Here is a 21,976-nt window from a genome sequence, read left to right as displayed (position 1 = left end):
GTCCGCGAGCGCGCGTGGGGGAGGGCCGGGACGGGGCTAGGGCCCGCGGGGAGGGGAGGCCGGCAGCCCCCTCCCCCCAAGCCGCAGGACGTGGGGGCGTGGCCTCGAGCCGCAGCCGGGCGGCCCCGCCCCTCCGGAGGTGGAACAGGAGGAGGAGGGGGTTGGGGAGGGCGCCGCTCCCGGCCGGTCCGACGGCGGCGTTGGTCCGCGGCTCCCCGGCGTCCTGGCGCCCGCCCGCCGCTCACACGGTACTCTCCAGCATCCACTCGGTGCTGGTAAAGGCCAGGCGCGCCCTGGCCGGGCCCAGCCCCAGGTCTCCATCCTCCCCGGCCGCGCCCCCTCCGGCCCCGTCCAGGTGCGGCGTGGAGCGGTGGCGCTTTGTCCGCCGGGCGCGGCGCGGGTAACTGTGGCTCTGGAAGAGCGCCCCGTAGTCCCCGTCGAAGGAATAGCGCTGCTGAGGCCTTGGCCGGGCCGACGCGCCCCCCGGAACCAAAGCTAGAGTGGGGGGCGCCGAAGCGGGCGGCCCCAGGGCCCCCGAACGGCTCCTCCGAGGGCCCGCGGCGGCCCGGGACTCCTCGCCGGAAGTCTCCTCCGACGGCAGGAGGCACAGCGAGGTGGCCGAGCCGCCCAGAGAGCGTCCGAGGGCCGCCTCCGCCTCCGCGGAAGCCGCCTGGGCCGCGGCCTCGACGGCCGCCGGCGACGCCACCTCGCGCAGCGCCTCGTAGCGGTCCTGCGCCGGCGGGAGTGCGGCCTGCGGCGCCCCTGCGCCGTTGGTCTGCGAGCACACGTGGCTGACCCGCGGGGGCGCCCTGGACGTGCCCTTGCCGCGGCGGCCGTCCCCGTCGCCGTACACCTTGTAGCGGATCATGAGCAGAACGATGAAGACGAGGACCGAGGCGACGATGACGCCCCCGATGGCGATGATCATGGTGCCGCCCAAGAAATGGGCTCTCAGCGGGCGGCAGGGCGCCGGGTCGCCGGCCGTGGTGAACTGCACGCAGCCCACCACTCGCGTGGCCGGCAGGGCAGTGGCCCCGTCGTCGTAGACGGCCAGCACACACAGGTCGTAGGCGCGGCCCGCCGCCAGGTCGTTCACCAAGAAGGTCTGGCTGGTGGACGGGATCATCCTGCAGGAGGGGGCGGGACCAGGGCGGAGTTAGCCCATGCTGCGCCACGCCCCTTCGCGCTGTGCCCCGCCCACGGTGATTGGTGCGGACCGAATCCTGCTACTGGTGTCTCTCCCACCTCTGAGACAGCAGCAGCCGTTCGAGCCCCTCTGCACCGACATATTCCCATCCTCTACGGTGGGGCAGTCACAGCCTCAGACCACGCCCAAAATGTGCATGCCCCGCCCTCGCACCCACCCACTGGGACAGTATCCAGCACTTACCTTTCCTCGCCAGCACAGACTGGCCCCTGGGTGGCTCTCACATCCCGCCTGCAGGGGGCACGCTGCAGTGTCATTCCTAGGACAACCACCGCTCGAGCGCCCTCATCTACTAACATCTACTTTTTCAGGGGACCGAGGCTACAGGCCACACCCCCGTCATCCGCATCCCCACCCCCCACTCAGGTGGCCTCGAAGCACCAGGCTGACTCCTTACTGGGACGCTGTGGGCTCTTCTAGTTCCTCTTTTATGCAAATGAGAAGCCGTGATGCAGCCACTCCCCCTCATCTGCATGTCCCATCTGAGGGTAAAACATCTAGCTTCCGTGTAAAATGTCTCTTCTGGCACAGTTTCCAAGCCGCTCTACTGAGTATTCCCATCCATTAATGGGTCATTGCTATCTGCTCCTTGTCCAGACACTGAAGACAACCGCTGCCTTAGGTACGTGTCCAACCTGGCACCGACAGAGGTCACCAAATCTTGCTCCCAGGTGAGTCTCATACCTAACTAACTGGGTCAAGTGTAGGCAAACACACCCCTTTCTTACTGTCCCCCCAAAGTGGGGGGCAGCGTAGAGTGGGTAAGCTGACAAAACCTGGGAGCAGTCACCTAGGTTTCCAACTCTCCAAACTAGCTCTGGGACCTCTGGCAAGTTTCACAACTGCTCTGCAGCATTTTCCTCAAATGGTGACAGTAAGAATCCCCACCCGGTAGAGGCGCTATGAGGAAGGAATGGGTTAATGCAGCCAAAGCCCAGCCCTCAGTATGCCCAGCTGTGTCCCATGCAGGCCTGGGCCCTCCTCTCTTAAACACATCCTTTCCATCCTGGCCGTGTCCAGCCTCAACTAAAGCAGCCCAAGGACCACTTCTAAGGAAGCTCCGCACCCCCATGTCCTGGTTCCTGCTTACCTCCCACAAGCTGGAGGTCCCTCCACCACCAGGGGCCACCCTCCACTAAGGACTTCAAGCAAGGGTGCCGCCCCTTAGGAAGGCCCGCCCACTTCCCCACCCCATCCCTTCCCCTACCTGCCTTTCAAAGCCCACTGCCACCCCTGGCCCCCCTGGCTCTAGGTCTTCCTCTTCCCCTCCACACCTCCCCAACAGAGCATTGGATTCCTCTTGATCCCATCCCCCAAATAACCAGTTGATAGGGACGCCCCCCCCCCCCCACTTTTCAAGGACAGAAGCTGGCTCCTTAAGAGAGCTTGAGCCTCTGTGTCTCTAATTGGCTGCAAGAGGGGAGCAAGCAGCAGAGCTGGCTTCTGGTTGGATGTCACCTCAGCCCATGGCGGCCGTGAGGCAGTTAACCCCTGCAGCGCCTGAGCGCAGGCCTCTGCAGTGGGGGATGAAGGACTGAACCATGGCCCTAAAATGAAAGGAAGACCCCAATGGGGTCTGCTGCCCAGTTGGGGGCAGGGAGCCATTGACATCTGTGAACAGGCAGGATCTGGGGCCCTGTGAAGCTACCCTGACCCTGCTGTATGGTGGCCACGGGTCAGAGAGAAACAGAGAGCTGGGAGTCACAGGAACAGCTTCCACAGGGGAGTGTCATCCACCACCCCCCCGTCCTGCCTTGCAAACAGTAGGTGCTCAACAGATATGCGTTTATAAAAAGGGACAACTGGGCCACTTTCTGTGTGACCTTGGGCAAGTGACTTCCCTTGCTAAGCCTCAGTTTCTCTGTCTGTAAAATGGGAGAAGGGACCATCCCCACTTCGTAGCAGAGCAGGGAAAATCAAACGAGGCAGCATTGCTGGAAGCTTCCTGTGAACGTTTCCGTGTTGTTCGCTCGCTTGCCCTGACATTCGTGGGACTGAGCCAGCATCTGGTCTATCTCCAGAGACCCCAGGGCCCAGCAGGGGGTCTGGCACACAGTAGGCATTCATTTATTCAGTGTCTGGTGACCAGAATCAAAAAGGAAATTGAGGAAGATAGAAGCAAAGGGGAAAGGGAGCCATTTATTCTTTCAACCAACAAGGAGAAATTGCCTACTATGCACCAGGCCTATGGCCAAGAGAACAGAGGGGAAGGTGAGGATGGCAGCCAAGGAGAAAGCTGCTCAGTGGCCGTCTGAGTGCACCAAGCACTGGGACTCCCCACAGACAGGAAATGGTTCTAACCCCTCTGGTACTTCCAGCTGAAGTCCAGCACCGGGCTGGCATGCAGCAGGTGCTACAATGTGCACTAGAGAGGCAGAGACAGGAGGAGGGATACCCACACCATGGACAAACATCTATCAAGTGCACACCTACTGTGCACCATGCCTACTGAGCTGTTGAGATGCCAAGAGGCAAAGGCAGTAACGCACAGTGCAGTACATGCCTCCTGCCACTGGGCTCTGGGCTCCCTGGGGACAGGGACTGCGTCTCTTGACCTCTCTGTGTCTACAAGGCCTGGCATGGAGCAGGGGTGAGCGCCCAATGAGGTTCAGAGGGCTGGAAGGTAGAGATGGCCAGAGATTCAAGAGCAAAAAAATCATGGCGATGAAGGGACAAGGGAACCTGTTGATGTCTGTCTACACCACGCAAGTCTGCATACGCCAGGGCAGTGAATGGTGTCTATCCCAGGGGGGAGTGGAAATAACTTGTTTCTATTTTCTCAAACTTTGTTTCTGTTTCTGCAATGTAACCAGTGTGTTGCTCTAGTAGTACTGGTGCATCCCCTGATAAATGTAACTGAACGTATGGCAGTGTAGTTCCTGCTCCACACCGCCAGCTAGGGTCTGGGCGAACGCCAAGGCCAAAGAGGCAGGCAGGTGCGAGGGAGAGCCCCCGGGGTCTGGGAGGAGGTCCTAGGGCTGCGCCGCCAACACGCACCTGTAGACGAGGGAATCATCCGCCGAACTGTTGTACTGGACCTGGTACATGCGGATGCCGGGTACAGGCCTCTGCGCCGGCCAGCGGATGAGCACCGAGCTGGACGTGAGCTCCGCGGCCACCAGCCGCCGCTCGGCCGCTGAGTCGTTGGCACCAGGCCGGCCGGGTGTGGCGATGTCAGAGGAGCCGGGCTCCGTGAGGGGCGGGGGAGCGGCCGGCGGGGGCGCCATCAGCGGCAGAGGCACCACGCACACCTCCACGGGCGCCGTGGCTTCTCCCGCGGCATTGGAGGCGATGCAAGTGAACGTGCCACTGTCCCGCAGTGTGGTGATGGTCACATCCAGGGTGCCGTCCCCCCGGACCCGGGTCCGACTGGAGTTCCCCAGCAGCCGCCCGTCGGGGGCCACCCAGTGCACCACGGGCTCGGGGTCGCCCACAGCCCGGCAGCGCAGGCTGACCGCCTGGCCCTCCACCACCAGGGCCCGGCCGCCCGCCTGCCGCGTGATCAGCGGGGGCTCGCACAGGAACTCTTCTTCGGGGATGGACCAGAAGTAGCGGTCGGTGAGGTGCTCAGGGGTGGCGCAGGTCTCTAGGTCGTCCTCCCGGGTAAGCCGCCGCAGCCACAGTAGCTCGCAGTTACAGTGCAGGGGGTTGCCGCCGAAGCTCACGGTCAGTGGCGTGGGCGGCTTGGGCCCGGTGCCCTGCGACCTCAGGAAGAGCCCGTCAGGCGGCAGTTTGTGCAGGCGGTTGGACGTCATGTCCAGGCGGACCAGCTTGTGAAGCTGCACGAAGGTGCCCTCGGCGATGTGGTCGATGAGGTTGTGGTCCAGCGTAAGGGTGTTCAGGTTCACCATCTGGCCCACTGCCTCCCAGGGCAGGGCCTCCAGGTTGTTGTAGGATAAATCCAGGTCCTCCACGGTGGACAGGAAGGCGTCGAAGGCCGCGGACTCCACCCGGCGGATCTGATTGTTGCCTAGGATCAGGTGGCGGAGGTTGCCCAGGCCACGGAGCTGGTCGCCGCGCACCTCCGCCAGGCGGTTGCTGTCCAGGTGCAGGGCGCGGAGGGCACGGAGGTCCGCGAAGGCGCCGGCCGCCACCTGGCCGATGGTGTTGCGGGAGAGGGTGAGGTGCACCAGGCTGGTCATGTTGGCGAAGTCCCGCCGGCGCACGGCCGCGATGAAGTTGTCGGTAAGCCGCAGCTCCACCACGCGCCGGTCGATGGCCGGCGGCACGAAAAGCAAGCCCGTCTTGGCGCACAGCATGGTCAGCGTGGGCGCCACGTTCTGGCAGATGCAGCGGCCGGGGCAGGGCTGGCCGCGAGATGCCCCCGCCCAGAGCAGCAGCAGGAAAGGCAGGGCAGCAGGTGGTGGCGAGGGGAGCGCCGAGGAGAAGGGGCCCGGAGCCATGGTGCGGTGAGAAGACAGGAGGAGTGGGAGGTGAGACCTGCCAGCGAAGGAGAGGCATCCAGGCCTGGAACCTGGCTGCCCCGGGATGACCACCTCCCCCCCCCCAACCCCCCAGTAGCCGGGTCCTCCAGGTCAGTGCCAGCACTCACCACCAGCCTGGTTAACTCACTAAGCTTGTTTCCAAGCTGGGTGGGAAAGGACCAGTGCCCCTCCCTTGAGAGGCCACCCCCACCCCTGCCCCTCCTGGAGGAGCTCCCAACCCCTGGGTTGACACCTGTGTCCACTAAATGTTTGGAAAATCACCATTGACCGTGGTTCAAAGCCCATGGGTGTCAAAGCCATACTCTCCCAGTTCAAATCCCAGCTCTGACACTTACTAGCTGTGTGACCTCGGGCAAGTGTCTGAACCTCTCTGAATCTGGGTTTCTTCATCTGTAAAAGAGACAGAAGCAGGCCTTATTTCTGGGAGGATTGAATGGATTCAAAACTGTATTCTATGCAAAACAGTGCCTGGCACATAAAACTAGCTCAGGCTAGCAATTGGTGTGATCGCCATTACTAAGTGCCTAAAATGTGCCAGGCCTAGAACTAAGCAGTTTTGAAGAGCAAGTCCTTTGAAATCAAACAGACTCGGTCTAAATGCTGGTTCCTCCCTTTGCTAGCTGTGTGACCCCAAGTCAATGATCTCCCCTCTCTAGGCTATGATTTCTAGAGCTGTGCGCTGGGGTGACAATTGAACCCTCCTGAGCTCACTCATGAGAACCACGGCAGGGCCCAGCACACAGTGAGCACTCAGTCACCGTGAGGACCCCCCCACCCCCACCCCCACCCTGCCTCTGGCAGTGGCAGACAGAGCACCAAGGTGGGAGGGCTCGAGATACAGGCTCCAGAGTCGCCCAGCGCAGCCCCTGAAGTCCTTCTCTGGGTCTGGTTTCACCCTAGGCTCTGCAGAGCTCCCAAGCAGGGCAGACTCCCCTGCTCTCATCAGTGGGTATCACAAGGCCCCATACGTGCCTACACACACACTCACACTCGCACGCTCCCGCTATGCCTCTGCTCTAGGCAAAACCTTCCGGCAGGGATTCCCCCTGCGGCGGCTGCAGCCCACGACATGTCAGCTCCCATCACAACACGGGGTGGGAGGGGGTGAGGAGGGAAGGCTGGGAAGGGGGCGTCCCTGAAGCTGCTTCACCCTACCCTGCCCTGAACCCCAGTCCCGGCAGGCTCACCTCCCAGAAATCTGTGTTTGGGACTGTGGCCCTCTGTGGCCTTGATCTTTCCACCCATGGGGAAGGGGGACTGGGACTGGGACCAAGAAAGTCCCAGGGAGGTGCAGGGAGACCAGGGGAGAACTGAGGCAGAGACAGAGGCAGGGAGGGAGAGCCAGGCAGAAGGAAATGAGGTCCTAGAGAGACAAAGACCATAAGAGAGAGAGACGGGGTTGAAGAGAGAAAAAGAGACGGGGCATCCCCCCACCACTCTCTCTAGGATGCAGCTGGATGAGGCTGAGAAACCTGGCCCAGAAAGCTTTGCGCCTGCCTGGCGGCGGGGTCTCCAGGGCTCACAACCCCAATCTATAAAACACAAGTACACGGCTTTGCCTCCCACAGCCAGGGTGGGACTCAAATTGAAGGAAGAATAATAGCAGTGAAAATAGCTAAGATTTCTGGAGAGCCAGTGCAGCACCGTGGGACAGAACCTGAACCCCAGCACCTGGGTTCACACTCCAGTTAGCTCCCGGCTGGGTGACTCGAGTCAAGTGATTTCTCTTCTTTGGACCTCAGTGTGCTCATCTGTAGAAGGGGGTAATGGCAGCACCCGCGTCCTAGGGCTGCTCTGTGCATCAGTGAGACACTATTTTATTACGTGCTCAGCAGTGTGTCTGACAAAGTAAACACGACATGACTGTCAGTGGCTGCTGTTGGTATTATTATCATTGTGATTATTAATTTTTTATTCAGTTCTCTGCCTCTCTCTCAGCCATCAGCAGGTCAGACTTTCAGATTTTCCCACATCCACGCACAAAATGGTGCCTCATTAGCCCCCCACACCAGGGTCGCGTCACGTCACTAAGCTCTCCTCCCCCTTTCCTGGTGCCATATAAAAACCCTCCCTTTCCTGACCTGACCGGGGTGGGGGGCCTCCTGCGTCCAGAAGCCTTTACCCAGCCCCATGCTCCTGACCTCGCCACTGCTCCCAGCCTGGGGCCAGGCAGGAGGCACCAGGCCCCACAGGACCCCGCTGCACACTGCACTGAAATCCACACAAGGCAGGGCTCCAGGCCCCAGCGGGCTCAAAACAAGTCCCATCGCCCCTGACCCTGTCCACTCACCTCTCTTCAGGGAGTCAGGGCCTGGGCCAGTACCTGCAAAGGAACAAAAGCACCCGGTTAGCATCTTTCCCGCTCCTTTCCGGCCACCAAGGACATCCCCTGGGAGATGGTTCTGCACAGCCTCAGAGGGACCCAGAGGCATCTCTGGAAATCCAGAATGGGCTCCAAAACCCAGAAAACCACAACTTCAGCCCTTTATCCCCAGGGTCTCAGGAGCCAGGGCCCCTAGAGCCCTCAGCCCCCCAGATCCTACAGTCTGGGACCCAGCCCTTCTAAGTTCGCAGGCTTCTTCCTCAGACCCAGGAGTCTGGACCACATACTTCTCCCGGCCCTCCTTTAGAACCCAAAAGTTCACATCTGAGCCCCCCAACCTCAAGGACCTGCCTGGTACCAGGAGCTGGGGGAGCCCAGAGACTCCAGTCTCTGCCGTCACATCACTGCCCACACCAACGAGCGTGGACCTGTCAAACCCACACGGGTCTGCGGCCTGAGGCTCCACATCCAGACTGCAGCGGACACACCAGCAGGAGCTGTGTGCTCCCTACCCACCCCGGGCACTTGGCCCTGCATGTGGACACACTTGTGTCCAGGGACCCCAAGCTGCTCCCTGGCATACCACAGGTCCCGCCACCTGGGCCTCAATCCCACTGGGCCCAGAAGGGAGGTCAGCCTTGTGCCAGGGTGCCCTGCACATGCATGTTTAACCACACACAACCCTCCTCCCCAGAGACCAACCCTGAAGCACACACAGACTCCCAACATAGATGGACACACACCCTCAAGGTTGACGCACCTGCATACAACACACACACACAGCACTGACTTTCCCTTGCACGTTCACACCCACAGAGACAACAGAGAAAAACACATGTGCCCCCTAACAGACAACCAGGTACATGCACCTATAGCAGGTGCACCTTGCACACTCACCAGCATATAAGGGCACTCACACACACACCTGCACAACCAAAGCTGCACAGCTGCACACTCTCAAGTGCCCAAATACACTCATGCAACTTCACATATTCCCACGGTCACACGGCTGCCCCAGTGCCACACCAGCAGCTACACACATGCAGATACGAGCTGACACACACACACACACAGGACCACAAGCATGCACAGGCACTCACAAGGCTGACAGACACTCCCAGCTGTTCACTGACAACAGTCCTGCCAGGGGTGTACACACTTGAGAAGCTCATCAACAACAGGCCAATTCACACACACCGCCCTGGACATACAACCCTCCCAGCCCTGAGGTGAGCACCCCCCCACACCTACTTCCCAGGCCAGAGATCCCAACATCCTGCCTAGCACATTCTGCACCCACCCCACTCCCCCAAATAAACCAAGGCACAAGCCAGGGCCAAAGGTCAGAGTTCAGCAGGTGCAATCCCCGAGAGTTAGGGGATTGAATCCTGGAGCACCACTCCAAGGAGATCCTCCCACCCACAGCCCCAAAGGTCCCCCAGCCTGGCCCCATCTGCAGCTCTCGCTGGTGGGGGAAGGAGGGTGGGGCGGTGGGTGGGGAAGGGCCAGGTCTCGCCTCCCCACCCCAGGGCCCATCTGTCCATCCCTCGGCCTCTCATCCCTCCATCTGTCCACCTCCTGGCCGCCCTTCCCCCTCCCCAGCCACCGGGAAGGGGAAGACATGGCCGTCTCCCCCATGGACCGCGGAGGACCCCCAGTTGACACGGACCGGGAAAGCGGAGAACTCCCCTCCCCCAAGCCCACGGAGAGGCCTGAACCCACACGGCGCGGAGCCTCAGCCCCCGGCAGGGCACCTGATGTGGACTCATAGACACACACCCTCAGAGACATACAACCCGCAGACACACACACACACACACGGACACCCGAGTGGGCACACCCGGCTACACAGGCCCTCGGATGGACATCCAACCCGGACACAAACACCCAACGCAGCTCGCCGCGCACCCACACTGGCTGGGGGAACCCACACCTGGGCACACAACCCACGCACACACACCTGCACTCAGCGCCTCCGAGGGGCGCGCGACAGCCCCCCGGCCCCCCCCCCCCAGGCGCAGGGGCAGCGGCTCGGGGGGACACACGCGCACGGCCGCACACACCCGGATGGCCACACAAGCAGGGCGCCGCACACGCCGGCGGCGCCGGGCACACACAGGGCCGCGCGGGCGCACGCCGGGCCGCCGCAGCGCCGCGGACTCACACTCACACTCACGCCGCGCTCACACCGGCGCCCCCGCCCGCCCCGCCCGGGCCGCTGCGGGCCGCGCTCACCCAGCCCGGGGGGGCCCGGGGCCCGGCCCCGCCGCCGCCGCCTCGCTCCGCGCCATGGTGGGGGGAGGGCCGGGGGAGGGGGCGCGGTGCCGCGGGGCCGCCTCCCTCCCGCCTCCCGCCCTCCCTCCCGAGCCGCCGCCGAGCTCCGCCCTCCGCACCGCCCGCCGCCCGAGCCCCGCCGCCGCCGCCGCAAGGGGGGGAGGGGGCGCCGACCGGAGGGGGCGGCCGCACGCCCCAGACTCCCGCCCCGGGCCGCCGCAGACCCCTGGCCACTGCGGAGCCGCGGCGGGCCCGCCCCCGACCCCTCCCCAGCCCCACCCCCTGGCCCCGCCGGCCTCCCCAGAGACCCCCCCCAGGCCACGCCCCAACGGGCATGGGGACCCCCGGATCTCGCCACGGGGGTGTCTGATCACGTCCCAGTGCCCAGGGGGTCCTCAGACCAGGCCTCACCTCTTCCCAAGCCCCAGACTGTGTTGCTGAGCCACCCAGCGCGGCAGATCAGATCACGTCCTGCTCTCCTTGGTGACCTCAGCCCCTGCCCACACCCGGTCAGGGACCCTGGACGGTGCCCCCAAGACCAGAGACCCACAGGCCGTATCCCAGCATCCACGGGAATACACACTGCCCCACAGGAACCCTAAATCATGCTCCAGACCACACCCCAATCTTCAGGGACCCCAGACCTTAAGTTGACACCCCAAGAGACCCCAGGTCCTGCCTTGCTCCCTTTGGGACCCCGGACATGTCCCACAGCCTACTTCTTCCTGGGGAACCCCAGCTATGTCCTTCCACCCTCAGGGACAACCAGTAGGGATTCCAAACCATGTCTAATCCCTGGAATGGGCCCCCAAATGTCTCCTATTCCCCTTCAGAGACCCTGAACCCTTCCTCACGACCCCTGCCCCTTGGATCTCAGACCACCCTCCAGCCCCTGGGGACCTTCGACCTTTCTCTCCCCCACCCCTCTGGCTCCCAGAACCCCAGATTTGCCCTAGATTCTTTCCCATCACCCAGCAGGCTCACCCCCTCGAGGACCTCGGCCCCTCCCTGTTGCTGTCCTCACTCCTGGGCCCCCTCCCTGGGACATCCACAAGGCCCTGAACCTCCTTTGTTCAGAGCCTTTGCCGACCCCTGCTGCAGTGACAGCCTCCAAGCCCCTCCCTCGCACCCGACCAAGGATCTCAGGCCACTTCCACCTCTTTCTGCCCTGTCACAGGGCCCCCGAAGCCAGCAAGTCTCCCTTTGCACCTGCCAGAGCCCTGGAGCCCAAACCCTGCTCATTATGGATCCCCTTCCAAACCCTCTCCCTGAATGCATCCTCCTAAAACCTGCCCTGCACCCCTCCCCTGCAGGCCTCAACCCTACAGCACCTCCCTGTGGTGACCCTTGACCCTTGTTGTGATGCTCACAACCCCCTTTCTCCCCAGACTCCAGCCATCATCACCAGCACCCAGGCACCACTCCTGCCTCCCTGCCTTGGTTTCCAAGTGCTCCCCCTGCTGAGGCCCTGGGGGTCCAGGGCAGGAAAGAAGGGAAGGTGTAAGACAACAAAGCATAACACAGGTTACAGCTCTGCTCTGTGCCAGGAATGGTTCTCAGAGTTTATCTGGATTACTTCTTTCAATCCTCAGCCAGATGAAGAGGTCCCCATTTTATGGATGAGGAAAATTGAGGCACGGAGAGATTTGGTCACCTGCCCAAGGTCACAGAGATCACACATAGTAAACAGCTGGACAGGATGAGGGTGAGGGAGAAAGAGGGTGGCAGCAGGCAAGCCTGGGCTGGACAGGAGTGGGGAAGGAAGGGTGAGTGGAAAAAAGGTAGTGAGAGATCAAGATATACAGAGGAGGAGAACTTAAGAGCAGGCGAGCCCAGCTGCGCCAGCCTCACTCATCGGTCTTCCTGGTTCCCTGCTGACCCTTTGAGGTCTTTCTCAACCACTCTCATCTTCCAGCTTCCAGGATAACTTTGTGCAGCCTTCAAGACACCAGCACACAGCAGCCCCTGGGCCTTTGCATGGCTGCCAGGTCATACCTCAAATGTGCTCTTCAGAGACACCTTCCTTTTCCTTTTAAAGATTTATTGATTTATTTAAGAGGCAGGGTTACAGACAGAGAGAGAGGTCTTCCATCCTCTGGTTCACTCCCCAGATGGCTGCAATGGCTGGAGCTGGGCTGATCTGAAGCCAGGAGCCAGGAGCTTCTTCCGGGTCTCCCACATGGGTGCAGGGGCCCAAGTTCTGCTGCCTTCCCAGACACATTAACAGAGAGCTGGATCGAAAGAGGAGCAGCCAAGACACCAACCGGCACTGCAGACAGAGGTGTGACCTACCGTGCCACAGTGCTGGCCCTTCCCATTTCCATTTTACATGCACACCCCAGTCCCTACCAAGTGTTCTCATGCCTGCAAATTATTTCCAAACAGATAAAAAAAAATAAAGTCTGTTGATGGAGGCATGAATGGGTGGAGATAAAGCAAGTACAGTAAGATATTAATCTGGGAGGTAGGAATACAGGTGTTCACTGTAAGACTATCTCAATTTTGCAGCATGTATGAAATTTTTCATAGTAATTATTGGGGAGTCAGCCAGCAGATGGAAGATCTCTCTTCTCTACCTCCCCTCTCCCTGTAAGTCTGCCTTTCAAATAAATAAAATAAACATTAAAAATAATGGGCCCGGCACTGTGGCTCACTTGGCTAATCCTCTGCCTGCAGCACCAGCATCCCATATGGGCACCAGGTTCTAGTCCTGGCTGCTTCTCTTCCAGTCCAGTTCTCTGCTGTGGCCCGGGAGGGCAGTGGAGGATGGCCCAAGTGCTTGGGCGCCTGCACCCGCGTGGGAGACCAGGAGGAAGCACCTGGCTCCTGGCTTCAGATCAGTGCAGTGCCAGCCATGGCAGCCATTTGGGGAGTGAACCAATGGAAGGAAGACCTCTCTCTCTGTCTCTCTCTCACTTTCTATAACTCTACCTGTCAAATAAATAAATAAAAAATCTTTGAAAAAATAAAGAAAGAAATTCTCATCCACTGGTTCACTCCCCAAATGCCCACAGTAGGCGGAGTTGTACCAGGCCTAAGCTCAGCTCGCGGGGCTGGAGCTCAATCCAGGTCCCCCATGCAGGTTGCAGGGACTCGACCCCTTGAGCCACCACTTGCTGCCTCCCAGTGTGCGCATGAGCAGGGAGCTGGAACAGGAGTGGAACCGGGACTGGAACACAGACTCTCAATTCGGGACGCGGGAGTCCCAGCGGTGTCCGGACCACACCACACCAAATGCCCACCCCTGAACTTGTTCTTGAGTGTGCTCTGGGGAGGGCTCACTGCAGACTCCCGGGGAAGGAAAAACACAACTTTCCCCTGTGTGTGTGTGTGTGTGGGGGGGGTCCCTGGAAGGCAGGGGGAGTAACTCAGGGGCTGGGAAATGTCCCGTGAGGTCAGGAAGTGAGTCGGCCTCAAAAAGAGGGCAAAGGGCAGAAGCAAATAGTGTAAATGTATCCTTGAAAACCTAATCCCAGGGGCCAGCACTGTGGCACAGCGGGTGAAGCTGCCGCCTGCAGTGCTGGCATCCCATATGGGCGCTGGTTCAAGTCCCGGCTGCTCCACTTCCGATCCAGCTCTTTGCTGTGGCCTGGGAGAGCAGTGGAGGATGGCCCAGGCTCTTAGGTCCCTGTACCCATGTGGGAGACCTGGAAGAGGCTCCTGGCACCTGGCTTCGGATCTGTGCACCTCCAGTCATTGTGGCCATCTGGGGAGTGAACCAGTGGATCAAGGACCTCTATCTCTGTCTCTACGTCTCTCTGTAACTCTTTCAAATAATAATAATAATAAAAAACTTAAAAAAGAAAAACAAACTAATTCCAGCACAGACCTACAAATGCAAACCCTACTATTTAGGTCCCGCCCCTAAGCTGATGCTCCGCCTTCTGTCTTTGGGGCTCCATCCAAGCAAAAACTCCAGCTCTATCCGACTGATTGATGTAAGAGACACCAGCATCCTGCAGGAGCCCCACACCTCCGTGTAGAGACCAATCCAGAGTGTCTAATACTCAGCCTTCCTCACTGTAGGCCCTACCCACAAGTCTAAGCCCCACCCCTAACCCGACTCCACCCCTCCACCTGCACACTAATTTAGAGCCCAGGCTGGGTCTCTGCCTCTCCAAGGAAGCCAAGTTCACAGTCAAGGTTGGCAGGGAGGAGACATCTAGGGCCGGGACACACAAAACAGGGAACTCAGACCTGCAGGAGGTCAGGGGTGGGCTGCTAGAAGGAGAAGAGGTTGTCCCGGTTTGTATCACCCATCAGACTCTCTCCCAACCCTAAGCCACACCCCAGGTGATGACTGTTCATTGGACAGTGTGCTCTGTTCTGGCTTCTCTGATTGGTTCTTCCACAATTCCTTAGCCATCGCCTATTAGTGTGCCTTTCTGAGTCACCCTCTCTGATTGGTCCTCGTTTTCCAAACTCTCTGCTCCTGATTGGGCAAAATTTTTATCCATGCCTATTTCTGATTGGATTGTTTGCAATCAGGAGCCTGGGTGCAAACAGAAGTTCAACGATGGGGGGGGGGGGCGCTAAATCTCTTGCCTAAGAGAGGGTGTAGCCATAGACCACAGCGTAGCCTGAGGTTGGAGCTCTGCCTGCACAAACCACCAGAGGTGTGGCTTCAAGCGCCTGGTTCTGGCTTCTGTGCCTCAGTTATTCCATCTCTGAATTGGGGATATTGAGTGGGGTGGGGGGTTGTAAGACCTATTAAAAAGTGTGTAGAAGTGCCTGGCACATAGGAAGCCCGCAGCAGGAGGCTTGGCTATCATTCATTTGCCTCTGTAAGCCTAAAGACCTAGACAAGTCCCTTGGCCTCTCTGACGTCTGAGGCCAGCAGTTCCTGGTCCTCTTCACTGAGAGTCCCCTCTGGTCCACAGCCTTCATCCTTTTTCATCCCCAGCCATCAGGGACTGGGGCTATGATCAGAGGGAGAGACGGATGAGGAGGGGGAGGGGGCTCTCATAGGGAGGACAGGAGCCCCCCTCCCTGAATTTTGTGGGCAGGTGGGAGTTCCCCATGGCCCAGTGGAGAGTGATTCTACCCTGAGTCTTCTGAGCCAAGAGCTTGTCCTGAATGGAGAAAGGGCGGAACCGGTGATGGGGACAGGGCTTGGTGGGTGAGGGGATCCAATGTCATGGCTGGGAGGAAGAAGGCAGAGCTGGAACTACTAGGCTTTTGCCCCCCCCCCCCAGCAACATCAGAATTGGGGGAGGGGCAGCCCAGGCTCAAGGTCACTGTGTCATTGTCACCATGGCAACGGCCACCTCTCTTCAAGGAACCTGGAGAGGGGTGTGGGGAGGGAGTTCCCAGGTCCCTGAATCTGGGGACAGGGAGAGGAACACTCAGAGACATGGAGGAGAAGTGGGGTGATTCACCTCTGCAAAGATCGGCCCCTCTCAGAAGTCTCAGAGCCGGGTACACTGTGGGCACTCAAGAAATGTCCCTGCAGGACACAGACAGAGGCCCAGAGATGCCAGAGGAAAGCAGAGTCCTCGGTCAGGGCTGAGTGTGCTGTCCCCTCCCTGCCTCCCCTCCCCTCCAGGGGTCCACCGAGAACCCTGGATCCTCTACATCTGCAGAAGCCCTGGGCCCTGTGCCCTCGCGACCGCACAACCAGCCACCCCCAGCGACCCACCTCCCAACAACCACCCACCTCCCAAGCCTCTGAAGCAACATTTGTTCCTTCGACAACTCTTTGGCCTTTAAATGTCTCCTACCTGGGGGTTCAGCATTCCAGGCCAGCCAATGTCTGTCCGCCCCCCAGAGCCAGGGAGGAGTCGGGGAGGGGGAGGGAAGCAGGGAAGCTGCCATCCTTTATTCTCAGCTGTCCTCCTTCCCCTTAGGAGTGACCCCCTCCATGGATCCAGATATTCCCCCAGGAGACCCTCCCCTTCCCCCCCACCCCAGGAAACCCTACAGCCCCTTCCCCTCCTCTCTCTTAAATATATCCCTCCCCCTACCCCAGAACCCAGCTTGCGTCCCACGAGCTCTGCCCGCCCCCTGCCGGCGGAAGGCTGGTACTGCAGGAACTGTCGGCTCCGGCTGGCGCTGAGAAGCAGAGACTGGGCCAGAATGGACGTCTTGAGTTCTCACGTTTTTAATTCCTTTAGGGTCTTGGATGTTCACGTGCTAGGGGTCCCAGTCCCCAGTCCACTGGAGATTCGGACATCAGGAATCCAAGTCTGCCCAGAGGTCAACGAAAGAAAGACAACTTCTCTTGGAGCCAGGCCTCGGTGAGGTCATCAGTGGTGCGGATTTCAAATACCTGGGCCAGAGAGCAAATCTCGACGTGGTGACCCAGTGAGGCCCCCCGCCCCGCAGATCCAGGGGTCCAGACCCCCAACCCCCTTCTCTCAGAGGTCCCAGAGCCTAACTCAGACCTTGGTGAGCTCTGCCGTCTGCACCAGCCTGTTCTTACTGCCTGCGTACATCATGTGCTGTTCGGGCTTGCAGCCTGCATGAAAAACAGTAGGGTGTATAACTGGAGGGCTGGGGGGGGGGGGGCAGGTACATTCTTGAAAACCCTAGCAATGCTCCTCAGGTCTGGCAGCTTCCCGAGGGTCCCCGGAACCTTCTAAGGAGGTCCCTGGAGGCTACACTCAAGGTTTCTGGGTTTGAGTGCTTCTGAGGGTCTCTGGGGATGGTTTAGGGGCCAGCCAGGGATTTCTGGGTACAGGGGAGAGGTGGGTTGTCAGCGTATGCCTCAGAACTGAGGCTGAGTGGGGGCTTTTAAGGGAGCTGAGCCCCCACCTCCACCTCCCTCACTCACGTTCTAACGCAGGTGCCCGCTGACACGCGCAGTCACATGTATCCACATGCATGCCCACGCCTGCTCTCACATACACCTGCTCCCACCCTCCGTGCACACACGCAATCCAAGACTCCATCCTCAGGATGAGTAGAGCCATGTCTCACCCACAGGGCTGGAGAAGATGAAACACAAAGGGTAGGACACCCGGCCGTCCGCATGCAGGTACTTGTAGCTGTAAACCACGAACCTGCAGCCACGAAAGGGAATTCAGACTCCAGACTTGGGCTGGGAGCCCAGGCCTCACAGCCATTGCAGGAGTCCACACACTTGAAATCTTCAGTGAGTCTGGGAACCTAGGATTAACACCTAGGTTCCAGAGTAGTGATCTCAAACACTATAAATGATTATAAACAACCGGGGCCAGCGCTGTGGCGTGGCGGGTAAGGCCGCTGCCTGCAGTGCCAGCATCCCACATGGGTGCCGGTTCAAGTCCCCGCTGCTCCACTTCCCAATCCAGCTCTCTTCTATGGCCTGGGAAAGCAATAGAAGATGGCCCAAGTCCTTGGGCCCCTGCACCCACATGGCAGGCCTGGAGGAGACTCCTGGCTTCAGATCAGCCCAGCTCCAGCCATTGTGGCCATCTGGGGAGTGAACCAGCAGATGTAAGACTTCTCTCTCAGTCTCTACCTCTTTCTGTGAATCTTTCTGATAAATAAAAAGAAATTTAAAAAAATGATTAAAATAATAGTGCGACTTAACACCAACAACCCTATGAAGTGAGTGCTGTTATTATCACCGTAGTACAGATGGGAAGCTGAGGCCCAGAGTCATTGCCCCAAGGTTCTATGGGTAGACGAGAGATTTGAACCTGGGACTTCAGGGCCAGAGTGTAAGGGCTCAGCCACCAGTGCACTAGAGCCTGGGCTATGACCAGGGCTGGATATAGAATTTACCAAATGCAGAAGAAAAACAAAAAGGAAAATCTGAGATCTCTTCTCCAAAAATCAGAAACACTTTTCCCTCTCTTTGCTAGCCTCCCTCTAGACTGGTGGCGGCCTTTCAACATTTGCTATTTAAGGGGACAGCATTTGGCATAGTAGTTAAGGTGCCGCTTCAGATTGCCTGGGTTCCACTCCCAGCTCTGCTTCTGAGTCCAGCTTCCTGCTAGTGCACACTCTGGGATACAGCAGGTGATGGGCCAAGTGCCTGGACCTCTGATGCACATGTGGAAGACCTGGATGGAGCTCCTGGCTCCTGGCTTCAATCTAGCCCACTCCCAGCTGTCACAAGCATTTGAGGAGTGACCCAGTATATGGAATGTATGTGTGTGTATACTTGTCGCTCTGCCTTTCAAATAAGCAAATAAGTTTTTAAAAAATTGCTATTTAGGGGCTGGTGCTGTGGCATAGCAATTAAAGCTGCCACCTTCAGTGCTGGCATCCCATATGAGTGCTGGTTCGAGTCCCAGCTGCTCTGCTTCTGCTCCAGCTCTCTGCTATGGCCCGGGAAAGTAGTAGAAGATGGCCCAGGTCCTTGGGCCCCTGCACCCGCATGGGAGACCCAGAAGAAGCTCCCGGCTTTGGATTTGCGCAGCTCCAGCCATTGTGGCCAACTGGGGAGTGAACCAGAGGATAGAAGACCCCTCTCCCTCTCTCTCTCTCTCTCTTTTTTTTTGACAGGCAGAGTGGACAGTGAGAGAGAGAGAGACAGAGAGAAAGGTCTTCCTTTTCTGTTGGTTCACCCTCCAATGGCTGCTGCGGCCAGCGCGCTGCAGCCGGCGCACTGTGCTGATCTGAAGCCAGGAGCCAGGTGCTTCTCCTGGTCTCCTATGCGGGTGCAGGGCCCAAGCACTTGGGCCATCCTCCACTGCCCTCCCGGGCCATAGCAGAGAGCTGGCCTGGAAGAGGGGCAACTGGGACAGAATCCGACGCCCCGACTGGGACTAGAACCCGGTGTGCCAGAGCCGGAGGATTAGCCTAGTGAGCTGCAGCACCAGCCCTCTCTCTCTCTCTCTCTCTCTCTCTCTCTCTCTCTCTCTGTTTCTCTCTATGGGTAATTCTGACTTTCAAGTAAATAAATAAATCTTTTTAAAAAATTAAAAAATAGGGGGCTGGCACTGTGGCACAGTGGGTTAATGCCCTGGCCTGAAGTGCCGGCATCCCATATGGGTGCCGGTTTGAGACCCAGCTGCTCCACTTCTGATCCAGCTCTCTGCTATGGTCTGGGAAAGCAATAGAAGATGGCCCAAGTCTTTGGGCCCCTGTACCCATGTAGAAGACTCAGAAGAAGCTCCTGGCTCCTGGCTTCAGCCTGGCCCAGTTCTGGCCATTGCAGCCATCTGGGGATAAATGAATGGATAGAAGATGTCTCTGTCTCTCCCTCTCTCTGTGTAACTTTGCCTTTCAAGTAAATAAAATAAATAAGAAAGAAAGCAGGCTCTTAATGAATATCAGATATAAATATCAGTGTGAATTTCGGCAATAAAATATTACTACAACAACGGAAAGTTCTAGAGTTTGAACCATTGGCCTCAAACACAGAGACCCTAAGCCCATGAATAGGGCTGGGGTCAGCCCGTAGCTCCCTCGTCACCCCTCTCCCCAGGGCCTGACCCCTCCCCCCTCCCCAGGATACCTGGGCTGTCTCTCTGGCAGCTCCATTTTGAGTTCCTCCGGGGAAATGTTCTGGAGCGAGAAAACAAGACAGCAAAAGAAGAATGACTGCCTTCAGTGGGCACGGGCTTTGCGGGGAGCACTGTTCTAAGACACCGCGCGTGAATCCATGCACTGACTTCTCTCGTAGCCCTGCGGCATAGGCCCCTTACCATCCCCACTTTATGGCCGACAAAACTGAGGCCGTAGCAGAGACATCAGAGCCCTTTCCCAGGCCTGGGTAGCAGGCAGAGAATCCCTATTTGAATCTGTGTTCAGATCATAACCACTTCACTACGCTTCCTTTCAGGGGCACTCAGCCGAGCCCCCTTTGTGGTCAAACAGCCACAGTCCTGTGTCCAAGGACCCCCTTGCCAGTCCTAACCACAGCACTAGGATCAGGTCAGTGTCACTGATGAAGAGGCCACGAGACAGTGGGGCCTGCACTTTTATAGAGAGCTTCTGCTAGCTTTTTGCTAACTTTCCTGGAAACTTTTGTTTCAGCACCCAGGACTAGCATCGTCGTCACCATCACTTGCTGGAGCCCCCCGTGTGTGCCAGGCCTTGTTCTGAAGGCATTACAAGGCTTATACCACTGGACCTGCCAAGTACCTAACGAGGCAGCTACCATCCTCCCATTCCACAGACAGGGAAACAAGGCTCACAGAGGTAAAGTCCCTTGCTCAGGGCCACACCCTGATCTCCAGGTCCTTCTGACCCAACACCGTTGGGTCTCCCAGTCCCAGCTGTACCTCTTGGGAGTCCTGTCCGCCCCAGCCTCTCACCTGAAATTCTTCCTCCAGCACCACCATCTGCCGGTCTTTGTCCACCTTCACTGGGGAGCGAGGGCACACGGGAGTCAGGCGCCCTTCATCCCTGGGGGAGGCCAGCCCACCCTCCCTGTCTGTCCCCGCCGCCTCCCACCCCCCCTTGGGGAAGGGAGGGGCCACTCACTTATTATGGCTGCGTTGTCGGTCTCTTTTCGGAAGCGGAATTGCCTCAGCTTTTCCTTTAGCTCTGGGTCCACCTCGCACACTACCAGGGAGTCGGACTGCCAGGGGACCCGGCAGGAGCTGAGCTGGGCTGGCCTCGCCACCTCCGCCAGCCCAGCTGATGCTTTGTGGAAGTCAGGGAAGGTGCCCTTTCCCTTGGGACAGAGGCTGCGCCCCGCCAGGGCACATGGCACTGGGAGCAGGGCGGGGGCTGGACCACAGCCCTCTCACTGGGCGCCCTGGGCCAACACTGCAGGTGACCGCAGTCTAGACCACTTGCCCGGATCTAAACCCGGAACCACCACCCCTCTGGCCCCAGCCAGCCCCTTTGCCACAGCTGGGTTCCTTCCCAGGCTGTGACCCCCATTGCACAGCTGACTTCACCCAGGTGCCCTCCCAGCCCCAGCCCCAGCCCCCAGCCCTTCCCACAGGCTCCCCGGCCCCCTGACCATGGCTTTTCTGTCCACAGGCCTCTTCTCTCAGTTCCGCTGTCTTTGAGGGCTGGGGACCGGGGCTGCAGGGGGCGGGCTGTGGGGCAGGGGGAAGTTTGCATCCAACACCACATCCTGTTTATGCCCCTTCCGGGACAACTGTCTCCGGGGGCTCCTCCCCTGCTTCCTTCCCCTCCTCTGCGGGTACCTGCCAGGCTCTGCAGCCGGCCCCTCGGCCCCTCGGCCCCTCGGCCCCTCGGCTCCAGTGCTGCACTGCCACGTGGCCTGGGGAAACCAGCTCCACTCCTCTGAGTGGGTTGCTATGAGGATAAAGTAGCTCCGTGCAGCTCCTGGCACAGAGGCCAGGCTCAGTAAACAGCCCGTCTGAGCAAGTTCTTTGTTCCTCTCCTCCTCCAGGATGTCTTCTTGGACTGACCTGTCCCTGGAACCCTAGAATCCCAGGGCTAGGAAGGGCAGCTGGGAAGCCACTGCTACACAGACACCCGTCCATTACAGGGCCCCTCCACACCTCCTGGGTAATGGTGACTTTTTTCCCTGCACTTTTTGGACCTCACGGGCCTTATAACAGCCTGTGAGTTCAGCTTCAGCAGAGCGAGACCTGTGCTTTTTTTTTTTTTTTTTTATGAAGAGTGTTTTGTATTGCTCCCAATTCTGCTCCAAGATGAAATTCCTGGATAATGTAAGTTTCTTACACACATAAATTTTTTAAAAAATCAATATAAGGCCCTAAGTGTCACATAAAGGAGAAATAAAAGCAAGGCAAATTTATAAGAAAACCATATGTATTTCAGTGGGAAAATATAAGTGAACGAAAGAGAAGTTTCCCAGGGCTCCAGCCCCTCTTTGACTGCGGGCCTTGGCAGCTTCCTTCCACAGTC

At 58.9% G+C, this 21,976-nt stretch overlaps 2 protein-coding genes across 4 annotated transcripts; both read right to left on the bottom strand.

Annotated features, from left to right (window-relative positions):
- Nucleotides 1–241: 241 nt before the first annotated feature.
- Nucleotides 242–10,265, bottom strand: LRFN1 (leucine rich repeat and fibronectin type III domain containing 1). Of its 2 annotated transcripts, XM_062176575.1 has the most exons (5): nt 10,211–10,262; nt 7,943–7,975; nt 5,988–6,042; nt 4,205–5,647; nt 242–1,127 (listed from the first exon to the last, which is right to left on the bottom strand). In XM_062176575.1, the coding sequence occupies exons 4-5, from the start codon at nt 5,608–5,610 to the stop codon at nt 242–244; spliced, it is 2,292 nt and encodes a 763-aa protein (XP_062032559.1). In that variant the 5' UTR covers nt 5,611–5,647; nt 5,988–6,042; nt 7,943–7,975; nt 10,211–10,262. The 2 variants fall into 2 exon arrangements, with proteins under 2 accessions (XP_062032559.1, XP_062032560.1); XM_062176576.1 differs by lacking the exon at nt 5,988–6,042 and having other exon boundaries at nt 10,211–10,265.
- Nucleotides 10,266–16,260: 5,995 nt separating this feature from the next.
- On the bottom strand, nt 16,261–21,177 carry GMFG (glia maturation factor gamma). 2 transcript variants are annotated; one of them, XM_062176957.1, is made up of 7 exons: nt 21,096–21,177; nt 20,609–20,705; nt 20,440–20,489; nt 19,638–19,687; nt 17,168–17,250; nt 16,633–16,706; nt 16,261–16,517 (listed from the first exon to the last, which is right to left on the bottom strand). In XM_062176957.1, exons 1-7 carry the CDS (start codon nt 21,096–21,098, stop codon nt 16,446–16,448), a joined length of 429 nt encoding a protein of 142 aa, XP_062032941.1. In that variant the 5' UTR covers nt 21,099–21,177; the 3' UTR covers nt 16,261–16,445. The 2 variants fall into 2 exon arrangements, with proteins under 2 accessions (XP_062032941.1, XP_062032942.1); XM_062176958.1 differs by having other exon boundaries at nt 16,261–16,434.
- Between the last annotated feature and the right edge of the window lie 799 nt (nt 21,178–21,976).

This window comes from Lepus europaeus, chromosome 19, assembly GCF_033115175.1.
Source record: "Lepus europaeus isolate LE1 chromosome 19, mLepTim1.pri, whole genome shotgun sequence".
Classification (NCBI taxonomy): Eukaryota; Metazoa; Chordata; class Mammalia; order Lagomorpha; family Leporidae; genus Lepus; species Lepus europaeus.
The sequence above is the reverse complement of the archived record's forward strand: the minus strand, read 5'-3'. Positions and strand labels throughout refer to the sequence as shown.